The sequence below is a fragment of the Capricornis sumatraensis genome, chromosome 20 (assembly GCF_032405125.1).
Source record: "Capricornis sumatraensis isolate serow.1 chromosome 20, serow.2, whole genome shotgun sequence".
NCBI lineage: Eukaryota > Metazoa > Chordata > Mammalia > Artiodactyla > Bovidae > Capricornis > Capricornis sumatraensis.
This window is the reverse complement of record NC_091088.1, coordinates 53,581,912-53,605,772: the sequence shown is the minus strand read 5'-3', so window position 1 is coordinate 53,605,772 and position 23,861 is coordinate 53,581,912. Positions and strand designations below refer to the sequence as shown.

At 53.5% G+C, this 23,861-nt stretch overlaps 2 protein-coding genes across 3 annotated transcripts; one reads left to right on the top strand and one right to left on the bottom strand.

The window, feature by feature from the left end:
• On the top strand, window positions 1-13,608 carry RASGRP4 (RAS guanyl releasing protein 4). The gene is made up of 17 exons (XM_068992367.1): window positions 1-23; window positions 3,017-3,201; window positions 3,610-3,728; window positions 3,839-3,900; window positions 4,551-4,682; window positions 4,769-4,922; window positions 6,364-6,537; window positions 7,746-7,862; window positions 8,654-8,929; window positions 10,625-10,705; window positions 10,785-10,889; window positions 11,112-11,230; window positions 11,341-11,485; window positions 12,598-12,634; window positions 12,737-12,871; window positions 12,994-13,106; window positions 13,552-13,608. Exons 1-17 carry the CDS (start codon window positions 1-3, stop codon window positions 13,606-13,608), a joined length of 2,034 nt encoding a protein of 677 aa, XP_068848468.1.
• Window positions 13,609-15,056: 1,448 nt separating this feature from the next.
• Window positions 15,057-18,701, bottom strand: FAM98C (family with sequence similarity 98 member C). Of its 2 annotated transcripts, XM_068993314.1 has the most exons (8): window positions 18,637-18,701; window positions 18,382-18,530; window positions 18,169-18,303; window positions 17,556-17,761; window positions 17,241-17,318; window positions 17,032-17,148; window positions 16,323-16,490; window positions 15,057-15,207 (listed from the first exon to the last, which is right to left on the bottom strand). In XM_068993314.1, the coding sequence occupies exons 1-8, from the start codon at window positions 18,699-18,701 to the stop codon at window positions 15,064-15,066; spliced, it is 1,062 nt and encodes a 353-aa protein (XP_068849415.1). In that variant the 3' UTR covers window positions 15,057-15,063. The 2 variants fall into 2 exon arrangements, with proteins under 2 accessions (XP_068849415.1, XP_068849416.1); XM_068993315.1 differs by lacking the exons at window positions 16,323-16,490; window positions 17,241-17,318.
• Between the last annotated feature and the right edge of the window lie 5,160 nt (window positions 18,702-23,861).

The window sequence follows — 23,861 nt, the reverse complement described above, 5'->3', positions numbered from 1 at the left end:
ATGAACAGGAAAGACAGCAAGAGGTGAGAGGACCCTCCCCAAGGAGACCCGGAGCTCCGTGAGCCCCTGGGTCTCTCTCGGGCTGCAGGAGAAGGTCAGGAAGGTTCTGACGAGGGGGGCACGGTGGCGAACTACTCTCGCAGCCGTCGCGGAAGCAGGGGGCGCCAGGTGGAAAGATGCTTCGGGGTGTCCAGAGAAAGCTCAGGCTGGGGCTGTTGGCTCGGGCGGCTGTGTCTTATCCTAGCTCTGCTGGCATTCGAGCTGCTCTGATCCCATTCGCCCCCGCACCCTTCACACCCCCTCAGTCATCCTGGCTCCCTAGGCTGGGTGTCTCTGTCCTCCCGGGGGTTTTCATGGCTGCCCGCTGGACTGGAAACTCCAGACTCCTGCAGGGCCCTACCCTAGGGGAGGGGAGTGTGCCAAGGGGCAAGGCGGCTTCCCTGCCTCTTAAGCGACTCCTGGCTGTCCCCCGATGCTACTGCGGGGGAGGAGGGGGCCAGACAGTCGGAAGGAAAGGGCCTAGCAGCTGGTTGTGCCCGCAGATTCTAGAGTAGGCTTCCTATAACCTGGAGAAGCTTGCCCTCCTGTCCTCACAGGGGCAATGGTGGCTGCGTCCCTAGCTTAGGCAGCTTCTCCTTCCTCCCCCGGTTTGTCTCTGATGGCAAAAGGCCCCTCCCCTATAATATCCAGGAGTTTAGTGGTGGAGACCTGGCTGCCTCATTCTTTGGCTGTGTGACCCTAGTCAGTCACTTGCCCACTCTGTGCCTCAGTTTCTTCTTCAGTCAGTAGATCAATCATAGTCCCTCCTCAGATGGGCTCATAAGCCCTCAGTGGTACAGCCTAGACCTGTGGTTCTCAAGCATGGGCACACATCAGAGCCGCCTGGAGGCCTTCTAAAACACAGGCTTCTGGGCTCACCGCCAAGGTTTCTGACGTAGATCTGAGGTGGGGCCTGAGAATTTCTATTTATGTCAAGTTCCCAGGTAATGCTTTGAAAATCCCTGATCTATAGATAGGTGTTTACCTCTCTGCCCGGTATGCAGTGGGTGATTTACTGAGCCCTCAGGATGCTCGGAGAAGGCAATGGCACCCCACTCCGGTGTTCTTGCCTGGAAAATCCCATGGGCGAGGAGCCTGGTGGGCTGCCGTCTATGGGGTCACACAGAGTCGGACACGACTGAAGCGACTTAGCAGGATGTTCCAGGGACATAGCAGTGCCCTTGTTATGAGAGTCTCCAAATTTCTGTTCACCCCCATCCCCCTAGCCTGGCTTTCAGTTTGCTCCATCACATTCTCTCTCTGCATCTCAAATCTAACTTTCCCACCCCTGGCCACTTAACAGCCTCAGCAAACTTAATCCCTTATTTAGCACTTTTGAAGAGCAGGGCATTGAATGTTCATAATAAATTCCTGGGGAAGGTCCCAAGATGACTCTCATTTTTCACATGAAGAAACTGAGGTCCAGAGAAATTATGTCATTAACATAAAGTTACACAGTCAGCACAAATTTCTCCAACCCAGTTTTTTGGTTTTTTGTGGGGGTTTTTTTGGCCTCTAGGCATGCAGGAGGTTAGTTTCCTAACCAGGGATTGAATTTATGCCCCCGGCAGGCAGTGGAAGCACAGAGACAACTGCTGGACCACCAGGGAAGTCCTTCCAACCCAGTTTTATCTGACTCCTGTGGAAGCCAAGGCTTTCTGCCTGGATTCTGCTCCCTCCTTCCTTCACCAGCCCTGTCTCCCCATTACCCTCCTTCCCCAACTAGAACAGGCGCCTCAGAGAGGCGAAAGGCAGAGTGAGGACTATTTTTAAACTTCTTGAAGCTGCCTGAGCCCAAGGGACCGCACCCAGCTCTGAAGAGCCCTGATGAGGCCACGTTGCACCCGTATCTTCTCTCCAGGGTCCAGATCTAGAGACCCAGGCTCATAGCTGAGACTCCAGTCCTGCTGAAAGGCTGGCTTGGGGGAGGGGGGTCTGTCACCTTAGTGGGATCAAGGAGAGGGAGAGAAGAGAGGAATGAAATCTCGGGGGTCTGCTTCCCTCCTGAGGGCTCAGGGGAGGAGGGGCGGCTGTTGGAAGGCAAAGGGGAATTCTTTTTTTTCCCCAAATTTTTAAAATTCAATAATTTTAATTAATTTATTTTTCAGCTGCACTGGGTCTTCATTGCTTTTTTGCATCGGTTTTCTCTAGTTGCAGCGGTCAGGAGGCTACTCTTGATTGGGGTGCTCACTGTAGATCAGGGGGCTACTCTTGATGGGGGTGCTCACTGTAGATCAGGGGGCTACTCTTGATGGGGGTGCTTGGGCTTCTCACTGTAGTGGCTTCTCTTTGCAGAGCATGGCTGTGTGCACAGGCTTCAGTAGTTGTGCATGGGCTCAGTAGTTGCAGTACACAGGCTTAGTTTCTCCATGGCATGTGGAATCTTCCCGGTCTAGGGATCAAACTGGAGTCCCCTGCACTGGCAGGTGGACTCTTATCCATTGAGCCAACAGGGAAGCCCTGCAAAGAGAAATTCTGAGGAGTGGCCCTGAAGGCAGAACCTTCCATGATTCCCCCTAGGGAGGATGAGAATAGTTCGGGGGATCTTCTCTCCATGATTCCCTGGGAGGTCTGGAGTAACCCATCTGCCAACAGGAAGTCTCTTCAATGAGGTCTCGGGACCACACAGTCAAGGGGAATTCAGGGGCAGTGGTTGGTGGTGAGAGTTCTTATGATTCCTGGTGGGTCCTTACTAGTCCTTGGAGGATCTTCTCCCATGATTCCCTCAGAGGGCAATCAGGGTAGCCTTCGGGGTTTTCCCCCTGGTTCCCTTGGAGTTTACCTGTAGGAGATGGCTCCCATGATCTGGACTACTGGGGTTTTCTCCTATGGATCCAGTGTAGGTCAGGACTAATGCCAGCCCCTTGCCTTTAAGAAGCTTCTCCCAGGTTGCCTTGGGGTATTGGGGTCAAGAAGAACGCTGGGGGTCTGCCTAAAGGAAGGGGCTCAAATGAATCCCCAGGGGATGTTCCCACAGGAAGTCCCACCAGGAATGCCCAGGCAAGACAGGGGGGCGGGGCCGGCCCCGACTGGCCCGCCGCCACAAGACATGCCCCAGCCCCCGGGAAATCAGCAAGGTCCTGGCTTCCATGGCTCTGGGCATGCTGAACGAGGGCGGCTGCAGCGAAGATGAGCTGCTGGAGAAATGCATTCAGTCCTTTGGTGAGTCTTCCCCCTCCCTGGCCAGCCTCCCCCAAGTCTGAGCTTGGGCCAGGCACCCACCTCTCTCCGGGCTCAATTTGAGGGGTACAAAAAGAGAGCAGGAGTATGTGGGATGAATCTCAATCACTGTAGTCGGAACACAAGAGATACCTGTGTTTCATTTTCCTGACCTGCATGGACGGGGCGGCAGGTTGGTGGGGGGTGGGGGGTCTGACTCTTATTTCCATCTTCAGCATGACTTGCCAGGCACGATGTTGGTCCATGCACAGTCCAGACGAGGAAACTGGAGCACAAGGAGGCCAGGCTGTGTGCCCGAGCTCACACACGAGTCACTGGTAGAACTGGGGTTTGAACCAGGCTGTCCAGCAGGGGCCGTTCTGACCCAGAGTCCCCTTCTCCTGCCTGCAGACTCGGCTGGCAGCCTGCGCCGTGGGGACCACGTTCTCAACATGGTACTTGCCATGCACAGTTGGGTGCTGCCTTCTGCCCACTTTGCTGCCCGTCTGCTGACCTTATATCCTCCTTGGGCCATAAGCAGTGGGTGGAGGGCGGAGGACAGAGACGTGAGAGCCTGTGGGGCCGGGGTGAGCAGTCAGGTCTGAGATGCTGGATGACCGAGCCTTGACCGGAACTCAAGTACCAGGAGGCCACAGGGAGCACGCAGGAGCTGAGACAGCTGCAGATCTGTCACCTGGTCAGGTAGGCCTGGGCCAAGACTCCACGCCCATGATGACCCAGGATCTTCACCCTGCTGCCACTCTCTAAAAAAAACACTTCCCAGAGACTATGCAGTCCTACTCCCTTACATCCCACTTCTGAGAACCCCCTGGCTTCTTTCCTAACACCTCCCAGTTCTCCTTAGAACCCTCACCTCTTAGAGACGCCTGACCAGATACTATGGACCCTTTCCCAGCTAGTACCCCAAGACCTCCAGCTCAGATTCCTGAAATTGCTGAAACCTCCCATATATATACTCACCTAGCTTCTAAGACTCCACTCACCCTGTTACCCCAAAATCTCACCCCGTTACCCCAAAATCTCACCCCATAGGCCCCCAGCCTAGTCCCTGAGACCCACCCCGACTATTGTGCTTCCGAACCACTTCCCAAGATTGCCCAGGCTATCCTCCATAGATCTGTCAGCCTGTAATAAGAGGCCCCCAGCCCGACTCCCAGAGCTCCTCCCAGCCTGGTGCCTCTCTGAACCCTGGCCTTCCAGAGACCCCTCTGTACACATTTAGAGTCACCACCCCCAAGCCCAGCACCTAGAGATCCCTCAGCCAGAGACCCCTTTCAGAGACCTGCGTCCCTCCCCGCAGCCCCATCCTACCACCTCTAAACCACCCCCAGGTACTGGCTGACCCAACACCCTGAGACGATGCACCAGGACCCCCAGTTAGAAGAGGTTATCGGCCGCTTTTGGGCCACTGTGGAGCAGGAGGGTAACTCAGTCCAGAAGAGCCTAGGAGACTTCTCCAGTCGGTGAGTCAGTCCTTTCCCCTCCCCATCCACACCCCGACACCTCCCACCCTGAGTCCCTCTAATACGCTGCCTCTCTTTGCCCATAGGCTTAGCCCGGGTGGCCCAGGCCCCCCACATCCCATGAGCAGCCCAGGCCTGGGCAAGAAGTGCAAAGTGTCCTTGATTTTTGACCACCTGGAGACTGGGGAGCTGGCAGAGCATCTCACTTACCTGGAGTTCCGGTCCTTCCAGGCTATCACAGTAAGGACCCCTCTCCTCCCAGCTGGGGATGGTTTAGGGTGGAGCAGGGCCTGGCAGGACTGAGAGGACCCAAACTGTCAAACTTGGGTGCTAGAGGGTACAGGAAAATAAGTTAAGCTGGCTGAGTACAGAGCCCCCAGGGTTCAAATCCCATCAGCCCCTTCCAACCTGTGTGACTTTGAATTAGTTTCTCAACCTCTCTGGGACTGAGTTTTCTCATGTGTGAAAAAAAAGTCATAATAGTTCATTGGCTCATTGGGGAAATTAAACTAATATGTCCATTTAAAAATGCTCATCACAGGGGACTTCTCTGGTGGTCCAGTGGCCAAGACTCTGCTTTCAATTCAGGGGGCTCAGGTTTGATCCTTGGTCAGGAAACTAGATCGCACATGCTGCAACTAAGAACCAGTGCAGCCAAATAAATAAATATTTCTAAAAGGCTTGTCACAGTGTCTGGCACATAGTAAGTGCTCAAAATATTTTTATTAATTGTTCATTTATTTGAGAAGCATTTAAATACACTGTGCTTTGGCCTGTTTGCTGTAAAAGGGGGGCTTAGTTCCTGCTTCATAGGTACCTGGTGGCTCAAATGGTAAAGAACCCACCTGCAATGCAGGAGACCTGGGTTCAATCCCTGGGTAAGGAATTTCCCCTGGTGAAGGGAACCACAACCCACTCCAGTATTCTTGCCTGGAGAATCCCATGGGCAGAGGAGCCTGGCGGGCTACAGTCCACGGAGTCGTAAAGAGTCGGACACAACTGAGCGACTAACACTCATTTTCATAGGATCAGTGTCTGATCCAGTGTAAATGCCATCCAGTTGAAGCATATGAAATTGGCAGAGTTTGACATATTTTACCTACTCAAATGATTATTTAAAATGCTTCAAACTATGAGTTGGACATGACTGAGCAACTTCACATTCAAACTATATATGTATTTAGTTATTGCCATCTTGACATCATTTTGAGGGTAGGTGGGGATCTGGTTCCTTAATGTGAAAATTTCCTGACTGTACACTGCAGTGGACGTGGGTATGTAATGTTGACCCCTTGTGCAGAACAAATAGCAGTTAGTTCTGTATCCTCTTCTGTACACAAGTCAGGTATGCTGTTAAGGGCAATAGACTGAGTTCCCACTGTGACTTGAGCCTGTGTGACCCTGGGCAAATTACTTAGCCTCTCTGTGCTTCAATGACCTCATCTGTAAAATGGGAATCATATAGTATTCATCAACTTGCTGTAAGGCTATGACAGAGGACTCAGAACAGGGCCCAGCTTTCTTTAAACGTTTCTCCTCAGATGAAAGGGGCCATGGTGACGTCAGGGACATGTGATGGCCTGGCTAGGACATCGGAGGTCGTGACTGCTGGGGGGATGGGAGAGTGAGGATTAGGGCCTGAGCTTTCCAGGGCCCACCCTGACGCCCACCTCTCCCCCAGCCGCAGGACCTGCGGGACTACGTTTTGCAGGGCTCTGTGCGGGGCTGCCCGACCCTAGAGGGATCTGTAGGTCTCAGCAACAGCGTATCCCGCTGGGTGCAGGTCATGGTGCTGAGCCGTCCCGGGCCTGCACAGCGAGCGCAGGTGCTGGACAAGTTCATCCGCGTGGCACAGGTGAGGCCCGCCTTCTGAACACCTGCCCCGCGGGGCTCTCGGCCTGTGACGTCACCATCTCCTGGTCCCGCCCTGCAGCATTTCGTCCCACCCTGGCCATGCCCCAGAGGCCTCAGTCCCATCGTTCTAACTCAGGACTGTGCTGGTACTTCTTCCCCGGCCTTGATTTCACCACGCAAACCCGCCGTGGCCCCACTCCTTCTTCCCAGAAGTGGCAGGTGACGACGTTCGTCCTGACCCCGTCACCCAAGCCCTATGCCCAAATATTCTGTCTCCAGGGCAACGGAAGAGGAGGCTCTTTCTTGCCTCCACCTTTGCGTCATCCCCTGCCCCGGTCCCTAGGACCCAGCTGCCCCTTCAGGACAATGACAGCATCCGGCCCCATCACTTGGGGTGTCCCTAGGCCCCGCTGTTCCCTCCTCCCCCAACCCCCTTCCTCCCCGCCCCCCTCCTCCTAGGTTCCCTCCCTTCTGGAGAAAAGGGAAGCCCTCCTTCCCCCAGCGTGGCCACGCCCCCTTGCGTACTTCCTCGCAGACCACGCCCTTCCTCTGGCGTCTCTGCATACCTCGCTTCCCCTCTTTGGCCCGCTAGGCTTAGAGGTTCTGGCCTCTACCTGGGGTCTCCTCGTCTGAGCATCTTATTTTTCCTTGGCCCCACCTTCTCCCCCCAGCGACCTCCGCTCTTAAACTTGAAAAAGGGGAGGGTGAGGCTATTGTTCCTGGTGACTGGCTGACCCCGCACCTGTCTCTCATATCTACCTGACCCCTCCATATGACTCTGGCTCCATTCACCTCTGCCCGGCCCCTAACTCCTGCCCAGAGCACAGGCCTTCTTGCCCCTTCTCACCTGTCTGACTCCCAGGGCAGAGACCGCCTAGTTGCCTGACACCCTAAACTCTCTGAATCCTCCACACCTGACACAGACCTGTTGACTCCCCAAACTGGTCCAACTCCCCATACTCGCCTGACTCCCCCTACCTTCATCTGACCTCACATTAGTCTATCGTCTGCATGACCCCCGGTAATGCCCACATACCTGCTTGCGGCCCACTCCTGCTTGACACATCTCACCTATCTGATGCCTACACGGCACCCCACACACACATGCTTAAGACTTCATCTCAGCTAGGGGGATGCTGTCACTTGAACCCCCAATTTACCTGTCCTCCATGTGGTACCCACCACTTCTGCATCACCTTCCCTCCCTAGAGGCTCCTCCAGTTGCAAAATTTCAACACGCTGATGGCAGTCACCGGCGGCCTCTGTCATAGTGCCATCTCCAGACTCAAGGACTCCCATGCCCACCTGAGCCCTGACAGCACCAAGGTGAACTCCCACTGCCCTCCCCAAAGTTCCAGTGATCAATTATCCTGAGCCCTCACACTTTTCCCAACCCCCTCCACCCCTTCCCAGGGGCCCTGGAGACCTTGCTCCTCCAAATCGGACAGACCCCCAGGCTTTGTCCTCCTCTGTCACTCTTCCTCCCTCTTCACCCATGGTGCTGACCACTCTCTACTGAGTGTCTGGTCCTGAGCAGCACTGGCGGGAGACAGATGAGAGATGCTAGCAGAGAACTTGCAGTCTAGGTGGGGAGTGAAATCATGTCCTCAAGGATACCAACATTTGGGCTACCCATGGGAGGAGCATGGGTTGGGGTGTCCTGAAAGTGTCTTAAGGAGAGTGAGTCATCCATGAGTCTGGTGTGTGGCTGAGGTCAGGACGTGACAGGATATTAGGCTAGAGATGCCCCAGGGAAGGGGGCAGGGAGGATTCTATTGAGTCTTTTGCAAGCTCAGCTAAGGTGTCTGGTCTTTATCTAGAGGGCAATGGGGAGTTAGGAAAGATGACAGTACCCATGATCAGAGTTGGGTTTTTGAAAAATCACTCTGGGCTGGGGAATGGGAGATAGTGGGGCCTTTCTGAGATGGAGACCCAAGAAAAAGAGCAGTCTGGATAGTGCTGAAGCCAGTGTGGGACATGGAGGGGCTTGGGGAGAGGTCCAAAATGCCACTGGGCCCCTGGGGGTCCGAAGCCACACCACAGACTGCTGGGTACTCCCCTTCAGGGAGCTGGGGGAACAGAGCCAGCCTCCCCCATTCCATGCCCCTCCCACACAGGCCCTGCTGGAGCTGACAGAGCTCCTGGCAGCCCACAACAACTACGCCCATTACCGCCGTACCTGGGCTGGCTGCACGGACTTCCGGCTGCCTGTCCTGGGTGTGCACCTCAAGGATCTGGTGGCCCTGAACGAGGCGCAGCCTGACAGGTTGCCTGATGGCCGCCTGCACCTGCCCAAACTCAACAGCCTCTACCTGCGGCTGCAGGAGCTGGCAGCGCTGCAGCAACAGCGCCCCCCGTGCAGTGCCAGTGAGGACCTTCTGCACCTGCTCACGGTGAGCTGCCCTGAGCTGCCCTGGTTGGGCTCCCAGAGACTGCGCCTGTAGGGCCCTGAGATTTAGGGTCCTGGTGGATGAGGGTCAGGACAGAATAGTAGAATAGCACTGGAATGCATGGGTTTTGAAGCCAGAGCTTGTAAGTTTTGTTTTTGTTTTTTCCTGTGTGATCTCAGGCAAGGCACTTAATTCCTCAGCCCGTTTCCTTAACTGCAAAATGGGAATACTAATAGGATGTACTTCAGAGAGTGGTTGAAAAGAATCTATAATTCATGTAAATATCACTCATACAGTTCACACAAAGTACTTAAAATAGTATCTGGAACACAGTGAGCTATATATAAGTAATGCATTTTGGGGGACCTCCCTGATGGTCCAGTGGCTAAGACTCCAAGTTCCCAATGCAGGACGGCCCAGGTTCGATCCCTGGTCAGGGAACTAGATCCCATATGCAACTAAGAGTCTGCACACTGTGACTAAAGATCCCACATGCCACAACTAAGACCTGGCACAGCCAAATAAATAAATTTTTTAAAATGCGTTTTTCCCCCAATTCACCAAGGAACTCAAATATCCATTGATCTTAGGTCCAAAATTGCTTTGGGCTCAGAACTTCAAGGTTCTGAGCTTCTCATACCAACAGATCAAAATTCCAAGCTATAACATATTCAGGAATCTAAGCAAAAAGATAATAAATTATTAATCATCTGTGTGCCAGACACCATGTTTAACAGTCTCCAGAGAGCACTTCATTCCATCCTCACACGCCTACAAGAAAGGGACCCTTATTTGCCCATTCTACAGACTGGGAAACTGAGGCCCACAGAGGTGAGGTCATTCGCCCCCTGTCCCACAGCACGCCAGCTTCAGAACATGAGTGTTAACATATGTTAACCATCACACTATGTCCCAAGACTGCAAGTGTGCAGTTCTGGCTATATTTTGTTTTACATAGATAGATAGGAAGATAGAGGATTTCTTTCTAAAGAGTGATAAATTGACAGAGACTGGGATTTGGAGGACAATGTCGTCAAAGGCTGAAAAGTTGACTTTCAGATCCTAAGTCAGGATCACCAGCAAATTGAAAATGTGGGTCTCCTTGTTTGAAATTATTGAGAATTTCAAGAGGGTGACAGAGGGCCTTAAATGAACCCAAGGCCCTTCTACGTGTGGGGCCTGCCTCCGAAGCTGGTCCTGCCCTCTGATGATTGGTGCCTAAGCTGCCATGCTTTGCTGGCTCTGAGGCCATCAGCCCAAATATTTATTGAGCACCGGCTCTGAGCTAGGCATTACTTTAGGCACTTAGGCTCACAGCAGTGTGTGCATCAGGAAAAAAAAAAAATTGCTGTCTCATGGGGCTGACTTCCTCGGGGAGATAGCCAGTGAAAAAAGTAAATAGGTAAACCGTATGGTCTTTTAGGAAATAGGTGCTATAGAGAAAATTACAGCAGAAACAGACAATGGAAAGCGATAGAGGTTTGCAGTTCTAAATGGGATCAAAAACAAACAAACAACAAAGAACACCTCAATGGGCCAGCGGTATGGAGAGTGAATGGGGGCTCAGTGGGAGAGAGGACCATGGGGGTCCCAGGAGAAAGGGGTTTTGGAAAGAGGAGGAGATTGGGGGTCTGGGCAGTCCTAGCTTGCAGGGAGGAGGATGGAGACAAGGGTCCTTAACATCCTGCCCATCCCCAGCTTTCCCTGGATCTCTTCTACACGGAGGACGAGATCTATGAGCTTTCCTACGCCCGGGAGCCCCGCTGTCCCAAGAGTCTGGTGAGACCCCAGCCCTGACCTCTGACCTCCAGCCCAAGCCTCTGCCCTGGCTAACTGTGCCCCTCTGTCCCTGCCCCAGCCGCCCTCCCCCTTCAAGGCGCCCCTGGTGGTGGAGTGGGCCCCTGGTGTGACGCCCAAGCCTGACACGGTCACTCTGGGTCGGCATGTGGAGCAGCTGGTGGAGGTGAGGGGGAGCCCTGAGCCGGAGGAGGGATCTAAGACTGTGGGAACCCCGGGGACTTCCCTGGTGGTCCAGGGGTTACGACTCCACACTGCCAATGCAGGGGGCATGGGTCAAGGAACTAATATTGCACATGCCGTGGGGTGTGGACAGAAGATTAAAAAATAAGATAATGGTGGGGCCCCTGATCTGACCTTACTCTCCCCTTCCCATGCTCCTCCCAAGTCTGTGTTCAAGAACTATGACCCTGACGGCCGCGGCACCATCTCTCAGGAGGACTTTGAGCGACTCTCAGGCAACTTCCCCTTCGCCTGCCACGGGCTTCACCCACCCCCCCGACAGGGGTAGGTACTCCTGACTCCTGGGTTCCCTAAAGATGAGGACATGGGGTAGCCCGGGCTCCTGGGTCTGAGAGAACAGGGCCAGGCCTGCTAAAGTGCAGTCTCTCCCCTAGGAGCGGCTCCTTCAGCCGTGAGGAGCTGACAGGATACCTGCTCCGGGCCAGTGCCATTTGCTCCAAGCTGGGCCTGGCCTTCCTGCACACCTTCCAGGAGGTCACCTTCCGCAAGCCCACCTTCTGTGACAGCTGCAGTGGCTTCGTGAGCATTCTGCCCACCGTCACCCTGAGGGACCCCTCCTGGAGCGCCCTAACTCTTCACAGCCTGGGCTGGGAAAGCCAACCCTCCCCTGTGGTGCTCACAGTCCCCAAGTTCCAGATAATCCCCATATTTAGGAAAATCCTCCAGCCTCAAATAGTCCCCATACTTCACAGGGCACCCTGGCGTGCTTCAGTTCATGGGGTCACAAAGTCAGAAACAACTGAGTGACTTAACAACAAACACTTCACAGAAACCCTAAATAATGGCTATTCCCTACACCCTGGATAATGCTGAAGTCTAGACAATGCCCAAATCCCAGACAGTCTCCATCCTGGATAATTGCCAAATCCTGGATAATAAGGGCTTTCCAGGTGGCACAGTGGTAAAGAATCTGCCTGCCAATGCAGGAGACACCAGAGACACAAGGTCGATCCCTGGGTCGGGAAGATCCCCTGGAGGAGGAAATGGCAACCTACTCCAGTATTCTTGCCTGGGAAATCCCACAGACAGAGGAGCCTGGCGGGCTACAGTCTATGGGATCGAAAAGAGTCAGATACAACTGAGCATCCACGCACTGGACTGAATGGGTAGATTATCTGCAAACTGAATCAGGCTCCCAAGTCTCTAGGCCCCGGATGATTCAAACTCTGTACAATTTCCAAAACCAGTTGGATTTGGAAATCTATCCTCCAGTCTGTGGAATGGACAGATCTCTCACTTCCAAACCAAGACCAATTCGCAAACCTTGGATTGCTTTCCAAATTCACTGTTTCGTTCACTGAATAGACACTGAGCACCTCCAGGGCGCTAGGCACAGTTACAGACGCTGGGCGGGGGTGGAAGGGGACAGGCAGAAACAGAACAGACACAACCCCTGCCCATACAATGTATGTTTTATTAACTCCAGATTTTGTCTGATTCTCATATCATAGGTGACTCTCCAAACTTGAGACAAATCTCCAAATTCCTTTAGTCTTCCAGACCCCACAGAGGCCTCTAGCCTTGGGCACTTCCAAAACTTGGATGGTTTCCTGCAGACAGTCCCTATCCCTACCCCAATCACAGCCTTCCCTCTCCTAGCCTAGGTAACCTGTTCTGCTCTCTCTTCCCAGCTTTGGGGTGTCACCAAGCAAGGCTACCGCTGTCGGGGTGAGTGGAGCATCAGTAGAGAAAGGGGATCTAGGACCTGCAAGCTGGAAGAATGAGGGACGTGGACTGGGCCTCTGGCACTAACCTCTGAATTTCCCCCAGACTGTGGGCTGTGTTGCCACAGACACTGCAGAGACCAAGTGAAGGTGGAATGTAAGAAGAGGCCAGGGGCCAAGGGCGATGCGAGTCCCCCAGAAGCCCCTGCCCCACCCACTCCAGTTCCCCAGGCCAGCTGTGGTAAGACCCAGGGTGTGGCAGTCCTGGGAAGGGGTCCTGGTGGACGGATGGGGATTCATTCCGAGGTCATGAGGCCTTTCCCATCATACCTACGTCCCTCCCACCTGCACCCCTACACACAGGCTCCGAGGACAATCTCTCCTACACGCTATCCCTGGAACCTGAGACTGGGTGCCACGTTCGCCATGCTTGGACCCAGACAGAGTCCCCACACCCCTCCTGGGAACCAGAGACGGTGAGGAGGAACTGCCCCCTACCCCCAACTGGATACGGGGAGACCAGCCTAGTTGCCTGGGGGAACCCAGACAGACTTGGGGAAGCACAGGAAAAGTGAAACAATGCAAAAGTCTTCAACTGCTTGGGTGGGAGGGTGTAGATATGGGCTAATTTTTAATGTTGACAGCAATTTCAGTATATTGGTGGGGAGGGGAAGGGGTAATCCCTAGTACAAAAGAAAAAGTGAGTTTAGGAAGAAAAACAGAAAGAAAACTATAAGATGTCAAGATTAAGGCCAAACAGATCAGACATTAATAAATATTGAAGTAAATTCCACTCATCAAAAGAGCAACGTCTCAGAATGAGCTAAAGAAACTTCACTTTGACACGTCGGGGAGGCTCTCCCCACAGTGAACCTGAACATCGTACACTCCCCACATCACCCCATGTCATCCTCCTTCCAGGTCCCTCTGCCAGTGAAGGCCTCACCACCCACCAAGTCCTCCAAGCTGAACTCCTAGATGTTGCCTTGGTCTCGTCTCTTCCCCACTTCCTCCTCCAGAGTCAGTCCCCAGTCCTGTTATTCTGTCTCCTTCCCATCCACACTGCCTTTGTTGAAGCTTCTGTCATCTCTTACTCCAAAAGAAAGTTATTTTCTTCTTTTGCATCAGAGTGGCTGTTAATTGTATTCCCTTTTCTTGCATGTGATATCCGTGCAACCCACTCCAGTATTCTTGCCTGGAGAATTCCATGGACAGAAGAGATTGGCAGGTTATAGTCCATGGGGTCGCAAAGAGTTGGACACGATTGAGTGACTAAACAACATCATCATCTTGCCAAGTCCGTAAATTCCCATTTTACAGATGAGGAAACAGGCTCAGTGAGGTCAAACTGCTCACCAAAGGGGGCAGAACTCGTGAGTGTTAAGAGTCAGGACTCATACCCAGTTTGTCTGCCTCTCACATGGAAGCTACTGACCAATATACTGCACTGATGTCAGTATGGGTCAGGAGCCAGAGGGGACAGGGGGTAGAGTTTCAAACTCTGAGGTGGGAGAGAAGGTCAGAGAAAGGGTGGAACAGGAAGGGAGCCTCTGAAACCTAAGTCAGATCAAACCCCTCCTCTGCTCAGAGCCCTCCTGTGGCTCCATCTCACTCAGGGAAACCAGAGTTCTCACTGTGCCTCACCCCACATGATCTGCCGCTGCCACCTCCCAGCACTCACCCCCTCACTCATCCTGCTTCAGCTACACTGGCCCCAGTGGTCCCTGATCATGCCCCCAAACACTACCTCAGGACCTCTGCACAGGACACTCGCTCTGCCGGGAAGGGGGTCCACGTGGCTCCCTCTCTGGGGTTTAGCTCGAGTATCACCTTCTTAGTGAGGCCTCCCCGGATCACACAAAGCTGCAATCCCCCCGTAGTCCCCCAATCCTGCCTTCCTGCTTTATTTCTCTCCAAAGCCCTTTCTTCATCTGACAAACTAAACTTTCTTGTCTGCCCTTCCTCACCAGAAAGGTAGCTCCAGGAGACCAGGGAGTTTTATTATCTGTATCCCCAATGCCTAGAACAGGGCTGGCACACACTGGTTACTGACAGATGTTTGTCCAATGCCTGCCTGTCTCCTGCCCCATGCCCACAGGAGCAAAGGTTGTTGCTGAAGAGAACGGAATTTGAAGGGTCAGAGCAGTAGGAGCCTGTTCAGACCCAGGGAACAGAGACATCCAATGTCACCTCAAACCTGAGCACCCCTGACCTGGCCCCCACAGAGACAGGTCCTAGGGCTGTCATATAAATTACATTTATTTTCCAGAGAACATGGTCCTTGGTGTTGAATGGCAGATGCAGGGAGGACTTTGGGGCCTCAGGAACAGGGGATATGGGGCTGGGATGCCAGGTGCCAAGAGAAACCCTCAGAGTGACTCCTCAGAGATGAGCATCGCATGAAGGAACCCTCCCCGCAAGCATCAGTCCCCTTTACTTCTTCTTCTTCTTCCGGCCCCAGCACTGGCGGCCTGCCTTCCGCCCGCCTCCATCCTCTCTTCTGCTCTGCCAGCTGGGCATGGGGGCCTCCAGCTCATTTGGGCGGCCCCCCCGGTCTGGAACGCTGCCCATAAGCACCTGAGAGATGATTAGACTTGAGTTTGAGAGAAGAAAAATATCTTGGACAAGGGGACCAGAGACCCAAGAGAACAGCAGGGAGGGCAGGGCAGATTTGGGGATTTCCCTGGTAGTCCAGTAGTTAAGACTCCGCACTCCCAGTGAAGGGGGCACAGGTTCGACCCCTGGTCAGAGAACCAAGATCCTGCATGCTGCGTGGTGCAGTGGTGGGGGCTGCGTGGTGGGAGATGCAGTCCTGGAGCTTTCAGTCAGGGGGCCTCAGCAAAGGGGGAATACAGGGGAGGGTGATGATAGAGGCCCACATCCCCAGCAATAGGAATGAGGGCACTTCAGCTTTTGTCTGTTTCATATTTGGGCTTTGTAGAACATTTCCAGCAAATCGGTGTTTTGGTTTTTTTCCTTAAAATTTTGCTTCACTTTTTGCTGTGCTGGATTTTATGCCCTAAGGATCATGTGTGTGCTTGGTAGTCTCAGTCAGGTCTGATTCTGTGACCCCGTGCACTGCAGCCCGCCAGGCTCCTCTGTCCATGGGATTCTCCAGGCAAGGATACTGGAGTGGGTTGCCATGCCCTCCTCCAGGGGATCTTCCTGACCCAGGAACTGAACCTGTGTCTCTTATGTCTCCTGCATTGGCAGGCAGGTTCTTTACCACTAGTGCCAGCTAGGAAGCCCAGGTCATATAAGACTGTTTGAACAGAGATGTATGAGGCTAAATTTGAGCCTAATCATTTGAACAGAAGATAGTTTTGCTTTTAAAAATGGTTAAAACCCAAAACAACAGACTGGGGTGATAGGGGAGGATTTTAAGCCAAAGCACGAGAGGTGGGCAAGGGCTCAGTAAACAGATGGACTTTGTTTTGAAGGCACTGGGGAGCCATAGAAGGGTTTTGAGCTGGGGAAGGACATGGTCAGATTTTTGAGTTGGAAATTTCCTTCTAAATGCCATGTGGAGAGGGAAGAATAGAGGTGGTGAGTCCAGAGGCCAGGAACCTAAGGAGAAGGCCAGGGCAGCAACCCAGGCAGGGGAGGACAAGCTGGTCCAGGGCAGAGGCGACTGAAAGGCCAGTGTGAAGGCCAAGGGTGTTTGGCGCCCTTCCCCATCCCCAGGTGCTCACCTTGTTGATAGCACAGCAAGTCCCTCGGCGGGCAGTCTTGCTAGTGGCTGGGACAAGGCGAGACAGATCGGCTCGGGCAGCCAGCACATGTGCAATGGAGACATCTGATTCTGAGGCCAGAGCCTCTCGAATTGGGATCAGCACTGCCTTCATGGCCTCTCCTTGGGCCTACGAGGTAGTGGGAGAACACGCCCATGAGCACTCACCAGGTGGGACCTGTAATCTTGAAAGCCTCTCTCTTCCCTACTCAGGCCCACATCTTCTCTTCTTTAATATTTCATTACGATTTTTGTTTGTCTTATCAAAGTATAGTTGACTTACAAAGTTGTGTGCTTCCCACATCTTTTATGTATGTTTTTTTGGGGGAGGAGGCATGCCACGCAGCATGCAGCATGAGGGATCCTAGCTCCCTAACCAGGGATTGAACCCCTGCCCTCTGCAAGGGAAGCATAGAGTCTTAACCACTGGGCTGCCAGGGAGGGCCCTCACATCTTTTAATAAGGAGTATTGCTCTAAATACCCTTCCTGCTCAGACCAGGAAATTCTAGAATGCCCTGGGGGCCCAGAGATTCCACATCCCCAACCTCACAGGATTCTAAAATGTCCTAGGTCTCAGAATCAGCAAGAGGGTCATATTCCTGGCCCTCCCTTCCTCCCCGCTGTAGCCGCAGCTCCCACAACTGCTTCCGCCTAGGTCTTCTGCCCACACCTCAGCCCGATCACTCCAGTGGAAAGCAGATGTGGTGAGGTCAAGGCGCTTGAGGAGGAGGCAGCGGCGGCAGCCATACTGATCCCGCAGGCTTTGGGACAGAGACGCCAACGCTTCCTGGGGGAAAAGGTCTCAGTCACGCCAGGGGTCGCCCTCACTCCCATCTCTGGATGAGAACACTGTTCACTTACAGCCATACACAACCTTACCCATCTGGGTGCGTCCAGTGGGTGGTTGAGGAGGGGCTGCAGGGCCTCTGGGGGCAGGGAAGGCAGCAGCTCGGAGATCTGATGGGAGAAGGAGGAAGACAGAGTTAACTTCGAAGAAATCGGATAGACTCCTCAGTGAATCCCAGTTCCCTATGACCCTGAGGACCCCGGCCATAGAACCAAGAATGGCAGTCACAATTCTCCTGATGAAAACATCAGAGGCGGTGGCACTCCTCCTGCAGCCTCCTTTGGAGAGGGGGCTCTCCCCTTACGAGGAAGGTGGGGTGGCCACGGTGTGGAGGGGACTCTGGCTACCTTGGCATGCAAGTCCAGAAGCAGCTGACAGGCTGGGGTCCCCCGCGTGGGTCTGGGCAGCCCCAGGGCTTGGAGAGTAAGGATCAGTTCCTGGACCATGCCAGATCCCGCCTCTGCCCCCTCTCCACAGGATGGCTCGGGGTTGGGATCCAGACGGGAGCGCAGGCGGAGGAGGCGGGCGGCCTGGACCTCGGAGCAGAGAAAGCCTAAAAGTAGGGAAAAGGAGCAGTGCAAACAAGGAGGGCCGCCGAACAGTTCAAGCGGCTTCGAAACTTCCCGCCTCCTAGTTCCACCCACCTAGAGCCCTGACTCCACCACCAGGATAAGCTCCACCCACTTCGAGACCTAGCTCCTTCTGCAGAATTCAAACCGGCTCACTTCGGAACCACCCTGTCTGACTCCGTGTTATCCAATCTACCTGAGCTTCAAAAACCTCCGTCAGAATCCTAGCCCCGCCCACCCCAGAGCCCTCCACCCGCCTCGAACTCCTCAGTTAATGACCACGCCCCCTGGAGGCGGGGGCAATCCTGGCTCCACCTCAACTTGCAGAGCCCGCCCCCCTCGAGACTGTAGCCTCGCCCACTTCCGCATGCCGGCCTGGCCCCCAGCTCACGCAGCAGGCGCAGGCGCGCGTCGGGCTCCCGCAGTGAGGCCGCGCAGTCCCCACCGCAGAGCTCGCGGTCCGGACAGTGCAGCTCCCACAACAGGCCGGCCAACTGCCGCAGGAATTCCTCCTCAGCGCCGGGACCTACTGAAGGCGGGATATGGTCAGGGCGTGGCGGCGGCACCCAAGGCTCCAAACCTCCCGACCTCCCTCCATGCGTACCATCGCCGGCGCTCAACGCCTCCGTGCCCTCCTCTCGCTCCCGCTCCAGGGCACCCAGAGTCGCCAGCTCCGCCGCCAGCCGCGCGCACAGCGCCCTGAAGTCTGGGCACGAGGTGCCCGGCGACGCTGCCCCCGGGCAACCCTCATACCTGCGGCGCGGTCGAGAGAGCGGGAGCGGGTGGGAGAGGTTAATAGGAATTTCTGAGGGAAGACCTGCCCTTTCCTGCACCCCCAGCCACACCCGGCTCCCCTTACCCCAGGGCCAGCAGGTCCTGGGCCACTGCGGCCCACTCCTGCTCCCCGGCCTCCGCCCCCTCCATGCGAATGTCGCCTCTTCTTCAGGCGCGCGCCCCCTGCCGGTCGGTGGGAGGCTCCGCCCCAGGAGCGGCGTGCGCGTGGCCCCTATAACTGACCAATCAACTGCTTCTCGCTAAGGGCCTTCGTCATTCCAACTGGTGTAGTAGGAGGTAGAACCCGCCCTCAGGTTCGCCGCCTTAGCCGAATACAAGAGCGCGTGCTTTCGCGTAACCAGTCAGGGCGCTGGAAAACCCACCTGGCTTTGTAAAAATCCAGAGCAGGCGTTTTGGATCCCGGCTGTCGCGACAGACCAGCGGTGTCGCTCGTGCTGCGACATAGAAGCAGCTTTTCCTCCGGCTCCCTCAAATGCCCTCTGCTCTTAAAGCATCCCATACCAAATATTGTTCTCCCAACTCCGCTCTAAGTCCAGAAACCCGTTTCCTCCTTTCCTCTTTAGAGCTGGAATTCTGACAGGGACCAGGAATCCCAGTTACGCACACACACAGCCGAGTTAATCTTCATCGATAACAGTGCGCCCGTTGCACCTTCACCCCTCTGCCTCCCTAAGCCTTTCAGAGAGGGATCAAGGGCAATATACCATGGTGATTAAGAGACTGCACTCTACCAGTGCAATTTGGTCCGCAGGCAAAGGTTAGGTATTTGATTTCACCATTCACCATCGTTGTGTTCCTTCTAAGTTGTTTGACATCTGTGTAATAACTGTGATAACGCTTATCTCTTACAGTTGTTTGTGAGGATTAGTCCTGTATGTAAGTGCTTAGCAGACATCTAAGGGGTACTCAATTAAAAATGACTAACAGAGAGACTTCTCTGGCTGTCCAGTGGTTAAGCCTCCGCCCTTCTACTGGAGGGAACGCTTGTTTAATCTCTAATTTGGGAACTAAGATATCGTATGCCACCTAGTGCATTTCGTATGTGGTACTGGGCTAGGTATTTTATCTCCACTTTATGGAAGAGAAAGGATGAATCACAGAGTGAGTTGCATAGTGGTGCCAGGACTCAAATTCAGATGATTCCAAAGTCTGTGCTTTTAACCACTTAACCTGTTACTATTGTTATTACTGCTTTTGCTTTTGTAGCTGTTGTTCATATTATTTTTCCAGGTTTACTCTCTTCCCAACTCTGTCCTGATCTCCAGTAGTTTCTAGATAGTTCTAGTGGGAGTGAGAATAGACTGGAAGTAGAGACTCCAAGGAGAAAAAGAGCCAGAACCTGATTCTTAGGGGGGAGTCTACCCTTAATCTGGTTCCTCCACAGTCCCATCTACTCCATGGCTGGGTACTGGAGAGGGGAGGGGGCGGCAGCAGTTGTTGACCTCAATAAAATATTAAAAATTGTTCAGACCAAAGCCACGGAGTCATAACCTTGACTCTTTATGGTGTTACTCCTTATCTAAATTGAGCTTCCCTGGTGCTTTAGATGGTAAAGAATCTGCCTGCAATTTGGGAGACCTGGGTTCGATCCCTGGGTCAGGAAGATCCCCTGGAGAAAGGAATGGCAACCCATTCCAGTATTCTTGCCTGGAAAATCCCATGGACAGAAGAGCCTGGTGGGCTACGGTCCATTGGATCACAAAGAGTCAGACAGGACTCTGAACAACCACCACCTCTTAGGATAAAGAAGGTGGGATGATGACTTTACGACTAAGCAGCTGAGACTTCCACTTTCATACCTAAATTGAACTCGACCTTCAAAACAGATCCAGTATCTTGCCCACTTCTCCTGGCCTCCACTCCTCTCACCCTGGTCCTGTGCACCACTGTCTCCCCTGGGCCATACTAGCAGCCTCCTCCCTGTCTCCAAGCCTCCCCGACCCCTACACCAGCCCACCAGGATCTGTCCCCACAGGCAGCCAAAGGGAACCTGTGAATAACTGAGTCTGGTCACATCTGCTGTGACATAGAAGCTCCAAGCTGCCATGCTTGGAGACTTCCTGTAACTTCATGTCACTCAGGGTGAACAGCAAAGTCCATACAATGGCTTGCAAGGTCCCAGAGATCCTCCCTGTCCCCCTTTCCCCTTCTTTCACCTTTTATCGCCTAAGCACCCTCCTGCTCTTGCTCCTTCCCCCTCTCCAGCTCCCTTGACACCCCTCAGACTTACCAAACATGCTCCTCCCTCAGGGCCTTGCATGACTGTCCTTTTTACCTGGAATGCTCTTCCTACAGACATCCCCAGGACTCCCTCACCTTCAGGGTACCAGCCTCCTCCATGGGGCCTCCCTGATCACCGTGGCAATAACTATCTGTATCCCCCATCTTCACTTTTTCTTTATAGGATATATAATTTCTCAGTGGTAAAGAACCTGCCTGCCTATGCAGGAAACATAAGAAACACTGGTTCGATCCCTGGGTTGGGAAGATCCCCTGGAGAAGATCATGGCAACCCACTCCAGTATTCTTGCCTGGGGGATTCCATGGACAGAGGAGCCTGATGGTCTACAGTCCATAGGGTTGCAGAGAGTCAAAGAGTTGGACATGACTGAAGTAACTCAGCATGCACGCATATATCATTTCTAATATGTTATCTCCTTCACTAACATGCTATCTCCTTCACATGTTGTCTCCTTCACTACAAAGTTCATAAGTTTCTTGTGGGAAAGAATTTTTCTGTTCACTGTTTTATCCCCAGCACCTAGAATAGGGCTTGGTGTACAACAAGTGTTCAGTAAATGTACCTGTGGAGTGACTGGATGTATAAAATTCACCCAGAGGGTCTGCTTGGGACTAAAGGATGAAAAGGGGAAAGGAGGATTTGTCTGGTCTGGTGACTCAGGAAGGTGAGAGGATGGGGTGCATCAATGCAAATAAAGAACACAGGCTGAGACTTTGTCACAGACATTTCTTGGAGCCGATATCTCATGCCCCCTCCCCTGATGACAAGGCTGGTCTTCGGCCCCCATCCTCCCCCCACTACTTCAGCCTGCACTGATAACAATATTGAGGTCACAGACTGGCTTAGAATCAAGATCAGGAAGATAAATGTCGAGGTGCCTCCCCCAAGCCTGAGGGCCAAGCATCCAATCTGAGGGGCAAGCAGCTGGGAAATTGGGCCTGGGGGCTCCAGGTTTTGAGGTCTTCCTGGCTCCCAGGGTCATCCCTCCATACACCCCTGATTTAGGGGTGATGAAGAGTAATCATGGATCAGAGGTGGGTATTAGCAGGGAGCAGGACTGGGAGACCTGGGAGAGGCGGTGCTGGGAGGTGGGAGCCAGGGAACCTTCCCCCAGCCCCCGCCACTTCAGCCACAGATCCCACAGCACCTTACAGCACTCTGGTCCCCCGTCCCACCCCTCCCCAAAACGAGGTAGGTTAAGAATGGAGCTTCCCCCCGCCCACCACGGAAGGGAGGAGACCGAGGCACAGAGAGGGGGATGGGGACCCAGGCTGCCCCAGCCCCTCGTCCCTCTGCCCTCAGCTCTGATGGGTTTGACACTGATGAGAGCTGGGCAGAGTGGGGATGGGAGGGACACCCCTCTTTTCTCTCACCCATCCCAGGGTCTGGTTGAGAGAGCTGAATCTCACAGGTTCCGGATGTAATAAATAGTTAATAATTTAAAGGAAGTGACAGGAGGATCCATCCCTCTGGCCCCCTTGACCTATCCCTTGAACCCCCACAAGGCCATCCAGGTCTGGGTAATGAGGAAAGGTAAGGGCACACTTCAAGATGCCTAGGACCAGATGTAGGTCCCAAGCCCATACAACATTGAGATTGTGTTGCTCCAAGACCGTGATCTCCCCCATACAGGCTGTCAGATCCGTGGTACACTAGAAGTCCCATTCCATTGAAGAGAAAGAGATCTTGGAATCCCCTTTTCCCAGGAGTCTTTTCCCAGAAGGCCATGAACCAGGCTTTCAAACTTTCCGAAACAACTCCCAACTCTGAGATGGATGTGAAGGGGTTAACAGAGGGGCAGAACATGAAAGGCTTGGACTAAGGCTAGGACTCAAGGTTGGGCTTGGGAGAGAGTCTGCAAGGCTTGGGAATTGTGTGGGTGTGGGTGTGTATAGGTGTGAGTGTGCACCCATGGGCATTTGTGCCAATAGAGCCATATCTAGTTGCCTTTGTGCAACTTACACAAATGCACACCTTCCACTGAGGGTACAGCATGGCCAGCCCCGCTCACAGCCTTGGCTGTGAGCCTTTGTTTAGTGAACAGCCTGCACACTCATCTATGGCAATGCTAGTTCCTAGATATGGGAGCAAGGGAGCTCTTGGGTGGTCCTGGAATCCAGGAACATTAGCTCAAAATGTTTTTTTTTTGTTTTCCCTTTAGGGTAAAGGGGTAGTTCTGTATGATACTGAGAACTTGGGCTGGGGCCCTTAGGACTAGAATTCCGAGAGTCTGGGACCTTGGGGTTTCAGGGACCTGTGGACGGCAGGATTCAACGGGCAGCAGGTCTCAAGAGATGCACAAGCTGGGCCTGGGAAATATCAGGCTAGAGAGGTTGGAATCCAAAAAAATCTGGGATCTGAAGGTGCGAAAGTTCCAGGGCACCTCAGATTTGTCTCTGGCATGGAGGGACCAAGGTCTTGAGTCAGGGACAATCCCAATACTGTGTAGGCTTGAGTTCTGAATTTGGAGGGTCAATGGCACCTTAGGGGCTTGGATTGAGTGCTCCTAAAGTACTCTGGGGCCACTCAGGGGCAAGGGGTCAGAGGTCTGAGTTGCCATGAACGTCCCATCTTCTGGGAACTGGGCTCCTAGCCTTTTGGGGACTGGGAATATGTGGGAACAAAGAAGCTGAAGATTCCAGGATGATCTGGGGCTTGAAATCCGAGTCCAAGGAGGTTCGGAAGAAGGGTATCTGAGGGGTTGGGACCTATGTCTTAGACCCTGAGGTACTGGTGGCCTTCAGTCCTACATATATAGGACTTCAGAGTTCTATATATGGAAGTGAAAATCCCTGGGAACACCAGCTTGGGATGGGTGGGTCTACAGAGGTCTTTGATCCTTGGCTCACAGAGCATCTCGGAGTCTGACTTCTGGATCTTGGGCCATGTGCACGTGGGAAGGAGGGCTCTGAGGTGGATCTCCCAAGTCATTTGGGTGAGAGAACAGCCATTTGAGCACATCCAAGAACTCAGGGCATCTTAAGAGGGTTTGGTGTCTAAGAAGTCCTGGGGCTACAAGAACATCTTAAATACAGGTACCCCAGGTT

Coding starts and splice junctions, on each gene's coding strand:
- RASGRP4 (XM_068992367.1), top strand. CDS start 1: ATGAACAGGAAAGACAGCAAGAG. Junction 3,202..3,609: donor GAAATGCATTCAGTCCTTTG/GTGAGTCTTCCC, acceptor TCCTGCCTGCAG/ACTCGGCTGGCAGCCTGCGC. Junction 10,890..11,111: donor ATGTGGAGCAGCTGGTGGAG/GTGAGGGGGAGC, acceptor GCTCCTCCCAAG/TCTGTGTTCAAGAACTATGA.
- FAM98C (XM_068993314.1), bottom strand. CDS start 18,701: ATGGAGGGGGCGGAGGCCGGGGAGCAGGAGTGGGCCGCAGTGGCCCAG. Junction 17,149..17,240: donor CACTGGACGCACCCAGATGG/GTAAGGTTGTGT, acceptor CTTTTCCCCCAG/GAAGCGTTGGCGTCTCTGTC. Junction 15,208..16,322: donor CTTGCTGTGCTATCAACAAG/GTGAGCACCTGG, acceptor ATCATCTCTCAG/GTGCTTATGGGCAGCGTTCC.